Below are 8,401 nucleotides of genomic sequence, written 5' to 3' on the forward strand. Positions count from 1 at the left end.
TCTTTATAAGGCACCTCTTGATTATCCTATCTCTAATATTTGACCTAACACTCGGTCAGAAACACTCTACGACACGGAACTTGGCACTTCAACCTACATAGCATGTTGTATTTTGAATAAAATAGCTTAATCCATACATTCGTTATTATAATCAATAACCATAATGATGATTAGCAATTTCTGTCCTAATATTCTGTTAAGCATTTTACACATACTTCTTATTCACCTACCACTATTTTAGTCACCCAGTTGAATCTAAGTAGTTAATAACAATGACCATTCTTTGCTAATTGTATCTTTCATGATGCTTACTTAACAAAATACCTTGCACTTAGTAGGGTCTCAAGAAGTGACTACTGACTTGGAGAACTAATGAGGCTCTATAATTATAAACTCATAAATTTTGTCATCCCGTCATTGTGATTTTTCCTCCTATTGGTACCACAAAATTTCATGCTTCTTATGGGGAGAACTAAGTCTTTTGTTTCCTTGAAGTTTCTTTCTCAAGCCCCAGTTCAAATTCTGCTCTTAATGAACGCCTGGACTGAAAAGGAATGAGCATAGGGTTGGGTGTGATGACACACCCTTGTAATCCCAGAGATTTGGGAGGCCAGGGCAGAAGGATCACAATTTTCAGGCCTCTGCAATTTAGTGAGACCCTATCTCAAAATAAAAAGTACAACTGAGGAAGTGCTCCTGGGTTCTATCCCCAGGACCACACACACACACACACACACACACACACACACACAAAGAATGAGTGTAGGTATCTTAGTGGCTGTGAATAGGGCTAAATGTTCATTACCTGTTCACTGATTGTTAGTTGGTGTAAGAAGAAAAAAAAATATGATTCTTGAAGGTGGTCAGTTATGAAATAAAGGGCAAAATCATCATTATACAAACATAAATACTACTAAACCCTCTTCTATAATTAATTTAAAAATGCTAAAGATGAAATGAGATAGAAGACTTATAGATGCAGGTGATCATTAAAATCCTTTATAACCACTCCTTCCTAACCTTCATATTTTAACCTCAAACACAGTAACCAAACAGTGGAAAGAATTTGTCCAACAACTCAGTGTAGTTTTCCAGGATGTCAAAGCAACTAAAATGATAATGTCTCTCAAAATTGCCTGGTTGGTCCTTTCATTATGAATTTGTGAAACATTGTATTTTTGTTTACTGAGCTTAATGAGACACCTGTGTGAAGGGAGGAAATAGTTTACAATGCATTCATTTTTTAACATATAAAAATAGTTTAAGGCTTATTGGTAGATGCAAACTGGAGAAATAAAGCAAAACAGGTTGAGCAGCCTGGCTAGTTAGACATTGTAGTAGGTGCCTTAAAAATGGCATGGCATTCAGCCCCTGCAGTGAGGCCTTGTACAAAGAGGAGCATTATTTCCACTTTACTAATGAGAAATGAAGGCTTATCAATTATGCACTAAAGTTCATATAACTAGTAATTGGTAGGGGCAAAACTCAAATGTAAGTTTCTTATGTTAGAATCTGTAGCATTCCAAAATTATTGTCTCTCATATACAAAATATTTTCAATGTTCTTCTTAGAATGTTAGATATATGTTTAATAACTATAGTTAGAGTTGATAAAGCTGATTATTGGACAAGAATTTTTCTTGTGCTGTGTAAGATTAAGAACAGAGTCCTAGGGCTGGGGTTGTGGTTCACAGGCACTTGCCTCACATGTGTGAGGCACTGGGTTCTATTCTTAGCACCACATATAAATAAATGAATAAAAGAAAGGTACATCAACTAAAAAAAAAAAAGAGAAAAAGAAAATTAAAAAAAAAAAGAACAGAGTCCTAAATTAGTCTTGCCCAATTTCTGGATGTAAGGAGTACTTTTTTTCCCCCAGCAAAGGAGGTGAGGATGCAGGTGGTTATTAATAGCCTTTTATAACTAGAGTACTATGTTGTCTGAGTAAATATAACTTTCACACATTCAGAGAGGAAAACATCAGGGGCCTTTCTGGGTCTTGATATGCACGTGGAACTGCATTAATACTAACGATCACCATGCACTTAAGATAGATTGTTGTTACTACTAGCACATAGGCAAACTCGTGTTTATAATGCTTCTAAGTTTTTCCATTTCTTTTATTTTCTTAGGAAATAGGTTTTTTTTTTTTTCACACTCTTGGAAATTTTACCTAATGATTTCACTCTGAATTTGAACTCTATTAATATCTGGGAGTTGTAGAATTGATTCAAATGTATTCTTTATGTTATATCTCAGAGCTTTACTATTTTCTTTCTTTTTAAAAACATTAAAACCAGTGAAATTAAGCAATTTAGAAAGTTTAATGTAAATCAAGGTTTGCAATGCTTTATGTTGTTATAAATAAATTTTGCTCTGCTGTTAATCTAACTTAGTTGTAAAAAGAAAATTTGGTACTCTAGACTACTTTGCCTTTACAAGTTGATTTCAGGGACTTCACTAGTCTATAGATACTGACTCAATTCCCTCCCCAGGTAATGTTTTCTCTTACTGTGAAGTTTAAAAAAAAAGTTTTTAAGAATGCATTTCTTCTCCACCAAATATTTTTCATTCATTCATTCATTCATTCATTCTACCAGTGAACACATGTTCACTGCTGTATTGGGCACTTTGAGGCAAACAGAATAGTTTTTTTTTTTCTTAAAATCAGAATTTTTGGTCACTAATATCAATATATATGTTATTTATTTAATTACTTTTACAGTCTTATGAAGTAGATACCATAATGACCTGCCCCAATCCTTTATCCCAAGACAGCTCCTGTTTTCATGAAATTAGGTGAATAGGTGCAAACAATATGAAGAGGAATAATTCAGGATGTATACCTTAGGGCTGTGGAATTTCAGAGAATGAAGACATTGATATAATTTGATGTACTCAGAGATGACCACATTAAGGATCTATGAGCCAGTCCTGAGAAACAGAAGCGTGAGTAGAACTTAAATAAGTAGCAAAAAGAGGGTGAAAGATTAGGCTCTGAAAAGATAGCATGGTCAGAGAACTCACAGGTTGGTGGAAATGTGAGTCTTTTTTGATATCACAAGCACTTTGGTCAGATTAGGAATGAAGCCCTGTGGCTATCCAATCCGATGGTACTTAATTCTGAACTGAAGGATGTTGGTTTTGTACTATGGGCACTAACGAACAATTAAGGATTCTAACAAGAGACATGGACAGTGGCTGGGAATATAGCTCAGTAGCAGAGAGCTTGCCCAGAATGTGTGAGGCCCTGAGTTCAATCCCCGGCACAACCAAAAGATTAAAAAGGAGGTGAGGGATTGGATTTTGAATGAAGAGTTATAGGAAGGATGTGGACATTCTTATGAATGGAGGAGGACATGAAGGCTCAAGGAGAGTCACCTAGAAGGCTTTTGGGCATGGAAGACTGCGACAGTGAGAGATGAAAATGTCTGGTTGGTGAGTTCAGATCAGATGTCAAAAATATGTCAAACTAAAAATATGAAGGGGAAATTGTTGTTTGTCTCTTATTCACTCCCTTATTTCTTCAAAAGCACTCTTTGACCTAGACTATTCCAAGATCTGTGGTGACAAAGTGACCAACACCAGGCAGCTTTATTGCAGGAAGATATTACAGCGTGGGATGACCACAGAAGGTCAGCCAATAGCTGTGTCTTATTTGTTTTTGTTTTGTAGCTTAGTTTAGTTTAGTTTTGTTGGTACTGGGAATCAAACCCAGGGCTTCATGCATGCTAAGCAGGTACTCTATAACTCAGCCACCCCCTCACCCCTCCAGCCTGTATTTTGATGAGTAGGACTTGTGAGGAGAGAATAAGACAGCCCATTAAAAAGTAATTTTAACCAAAAAAGGGGGGAGGGTATATTATTTCAATTCTACATGTATTTAACACCCCAAAAGATGCAAAGGATAAGAACTAAGCTTATGGCTGATAAGAGATATGTGTATATTCCCTAGAAAGTTAAAGGTATATATTTTTTTTTTTAAAGAGAGAGTGAGAGAGGAGAGAGAGAGAGAGAGAATTTTTAATATTTATTTTTTAGTTCTCGACAGACACAACATCTTTGTTGGTATGTGGTGCTGAGGATTGAACCCGGGCCGCACGCATGCCAGGCGAGCGCGCTACTGCTTGAGCCACATCCCCAGCCCTAAAGGTATAAATTGAGGGTCACCAGTAAGTTCCTAATTACCAATTTGTTCATTTAGCATGCCCACAAGTTTAGTTATTTGAAGATTTTAACTGAGGTGACCATTCTCACCTTTATACACATCCCTTTCTTTGCTTCTGAGTGTTTACATTTTTTCTCTCTCCTTATAAACTTTTTTCCTTTTAATGAATCTGATTTCTCTCCCTACCCACCAAGAGCCCTGGCCTCAGCTTTCTATGGGCTTCAATAAGTATACTTTCACTTGTAAACCTCACAGTTTTATGATGATAAATACCATCTGAATATATTTGTATGACTCTCAAATCTCTATCTCTAGTTCTAACTACTTAGGTTTCAATTCCTCATATCCAGTGGGCAGAAACATGCGCGCCCGCGCACACACACACACACACACACACACACGAAAATCCTTCTGTCTGAAGTTGGGTTCAAGGTTTTCTCAAAACTGACTCCTTCTTCTATATATCTAGAAATACTAAGTATTTTCATATCCTAAAATGAATCTTGAAGCTACTTTACCTCTGTCATCAGAGAATCAGTTGTTTAAAAGTTATGTTGCTAATTTCCCTGGTGTGTCCACCCTATGTCCACCCTTGGAAAATATTTTTCTCACTTCACACCTCAATAACAATACCTATAATGACTTCCAGTAGGTCTCCAGAGTCTGGTTTTCTCCCATCGATAGGATGGTCGTATAACATGACCCAAACTACTTTTTTTCTGATGCTTCTTTACATTCTCTAGCAGCTGGCTTCAACTTAAATGTCCAGTTTTATTTTCCACAAATTGCCCCTAGCACCCTTTTGATTCAGCCAAATCCTTCTACTCACTCTCCTCTGAAGACAGAGGCTTCTTTCCCTCCTGGGCTCATGCACTCTTCTTCAAGAAATCCATTCTTCACTCCTCCATGACTAGTGAACAATGTACTTAGCTCAAATTCTACCTCCTTCATAAAACCTTCTATGAATACCTACCCATTAGGTCTCTCCTAATTCTGCAATTCAAGTAACCGTGCTTCCTACCATTTTTTTGCATATTTGTCATGCATTTTCTCTTATTGTTCATTATGATTTCATGTGTATTGGGCTTATCTTCTAAATTTAATAACTAAGCCTTAGTCTTCCTGTCCCATCTTTTTCCACACATGCACACAACAGTGAATATATTGAAGACACTCAATGAATACTTATCGATTTATTTATTGACTGAATACATATGAATCATAAGGAACAGAACGTATTATGAGAAAAGGAGATCTTAAAGCCTGGTGAAAGGATGTTTAAGATTGATTTTTAAACATTCTTTGTAAGAACCATCTTTATTAACCTCACTTAAGACTTTAGGTATATAAAACATCTAGTAAATTGTCACTTTGTTGGGACAAATTCTCTTTTGTGACATTTTAAATGCTTAAAAAGGAAATAAAAATCAGTTTTTATTTGTGCTCTAAAGATAAAATTTAAGATTTATTTTTTAAAGAAATGTGAGACTCATTCTTCCCTCTGTGTTGGAACATTACAGAAAGTATCTAATTCTAGATATCTTTTTATTATTAAATTTTATATGAAATTATTTGGTATTTTTCTATTTTTACTTGGTGATAATATCCTGGCAATATAGAATATTAAAACTAGAAGTGTTCTTAGCAAGCAACTAATTCAACCTATTCATTTCATAATGGTGGAAACTGAGTTCAAGGGGGGGCAACTAACTTACTCAAGGTCATGATCCAGTTATTGCCAACGCTGCATCTAGAAATTAGGATCATTAGTTCCTAATTCTATACTTTTTCTGTAAATGCATAATGTATAATTTCATTTTTGTACCTTAAATTGACATTATCCAAATGAATAAAAGATGACCACAGTTTTTCATATTTCTCTTATTTTATAGCCAAGAAAGTGAATTAGTGCTTTTTAACTTATTAAAAAGGGTATTCTCAATGAAAACACAGCATTAACAGTTTATTATGATGTGTGTCAACGTAAGGGCCATGAATATCAGCTTGATTATTGACATTTCTGAAACTTCACAAAATTGCAAGTTTTTTTTTTTTCCAATGGTGAGTTGAGTGGAAATAGTTATATGAGATTTTTGGTTTTGTTTTGGAAGATAATTTTATATTGGGCACTATGCTAATATTTGTAGTGGTAGTGTGGATGATTGTTTGAAACACCTAAAATAATTAGGCTCATCTGGGAAAAAGAGAAGTAAACATCATGAGCCAATGTAAATTTGAGCTGGTGACATGACCATGTAAGGGAAGACAGCATTTAGTTTTTGGGAAAACAAATGGAGTGTCACAGTTGTCCTTAACCTCTGTTCTGTAGCAGCAGCAGCACAGTGCAACTAAAAAACAGTTACTGACTTTCACTGTCATTTTTCAACCTTATTAAAAAAAAAAAAGTTAAATCGTCAATTTTCCTCTAAAACTTCTGCCTAGAAAACATTATTTAGAAGGCTAACAGATGCGGAGAACTAAAAGTGGAGAGAGAATTAAAAAGAACTCAGATGATTAATTTTTGTGAGGCACGTTCATGGAAATTTGGCTTTCTGCAAAAAAACACTTTATAATCTACATTATACTGTATCATTTGAATTCTCAGTGGCTGATATTAAGCAGTGGCTAGTAGAGGCCTATCATATTCTAATTTTAAAATTATTTGTGTAGTCTTTTAAAGTAAAAATTACTACTAGAAATTCACCCAACTCATTCTGTGAAAAGATCCATTCAGACAGCTCAGTAGTCTTTGGCTTCAGAGGCAAATAAGGGGTATATAAGAATGAAAGAAACATTTTCTTAATAAATTACCAAAAATATAGAAATTTCAAATTTGAAACACAAACAGAGACATGAAAAGTCCCAGTTATTTAAGTCAGGAAGATGCAAGTGGATGGGTCAGCATTTCCCTGACTCATTAAATCCACATGACCCAGGACAAATGTGACCTTAGCGTGGTAAACATAACTTACCTGTACCATTGTTAAGTGTGGTCTGGATCACGGCTTCTGGCCCCATAGTGTCATAGTCTTCCTTCATTTCTTCTGTGGGGGAAAATTATCTTTAGCATTTGAGAACTGTAGAAAGGCTTACTATACTAAGCATGCCAAGCACAGGAACAAGGAAGATTCTTTTTAAAGGAAACAGAGAAAAGGCTTGTTGTAAACCTCTAAACAATAGCTTTGTTCAGGCAATTGAATGAATCCAATAGTGCTAGCTGCACAAGAACTTATTTACTTTAAGCATTACTGCAAGCTGTGAAAAACAGAGGTGCTTATTTGGAGCAAACGAAGGGCTTTTCTTCTGGTGGCAGTTCTAGTGACAAACAGGGGGAAGATATTATTTTTTCAATAAGAGTCAAAAGCAACTAAGTATTTGTTCTGAGGAAGAGACAAGCTAGCTGCTCTGCCTCTGGTAACTCTGGATGCTTAGTGCAAGTCAGAATTTCTCATTTTATATTCCTGCTTTTATTCCCTCTAGGGGGTAGGTATGATGTTGCCAATCTAGGCAAGCATACTTTTTAAAAGCCCCTAATTCTACATATCAAAACTTGGAAAGCCTACTTTATAGAATGAACATCCCAGAGGTATCAAAAATACCTGTTTCACCATGTATATGAACTTCTAAAACATGTCTTCCTTATTTTTTTTTCCTCATCTCTCATCAATATCTTTTTGGTTATCATTTATGCCTCTGTAGGTAATCAGTCACTTTCTGAGGAAAACTATATAGATATAACAACACCTCTATGTTCTGATCCAGATGAAAATATGTAACACACTGAAATTGAAGATTCATAAATAATTAAAGGCCATTTTCAAAAACTAATATTTTCAAAAATCTGAAATACAGGGGGCTTCTTGAATTTCTCTGCCTACCAGATTATAGGGTATGTGAGAAAGCAGAGCAGGACAGCTGCCAGTTAAAAATCTTTCAAGTAAGTAAATTAAACATAAACTTTTAAAAAATGTAGTTTTAAAATGACAATACTAATGAGAACCAAATGTGATCAAAAATGAGTATTTCTCTGAGAAAACCATTTTACTTCAAAGAAGAGAAACTTTTAAAAATTGGACTCTGAATTCCTAAATTTATCCTGATCATTTTTTTGCTGATCAAATCCTAGGGTATTTTGTAAGAGAACAGGTTCTAGAAAATGTCACAGCAAAATTAAAACATATTTTACAAGCAGTGTTCTGTGGTAGATCTGTTTATGTATGGAATCAAAACTGAA

General features: G+C 35.1%; 1 protein-coding gene across 2 annotated transcripts in view; it reads right to left on the reverse strand.

Annotated features, from left to right (window-relative positions):
• Positions 1-8,401, reverse strand: part of Zeb2 (zinc finger E-box binding homeobox 2) — a 132,239-nt gene that overhangs the window by 31,497 nt on the left and 92,341 nt on the right. For both annotated transcript variants that reach the window (XM_026388126.2, XM_026388134.2), the window contains one exon: positions 7,140-7,211. In XM_026388126.2, the coding sequence (XP_026243911.2) occupies positions 7,140-7,211 (72 nt within the window). The remainder of the gene's footprint in view (positions 1-7,139; positions 7,212-8,401) is intronic.

Source organism: Urocitellus parryii, chromosome 1 (assembly GCF_045843805.1).
Source record: "Urocitellus parryii isolate mUroPar1 chromosome 1, mUroPar1.hap1, whole genome shotgun sequence".
In the NCBI taxonomy this organism is placed as follows: domain Eukaryota; kingdom Metazoa; phylum Chordata; class Mammalia; order Rodentia; family Sciuridae; genus Urocitellus; species Urocitellus parryii.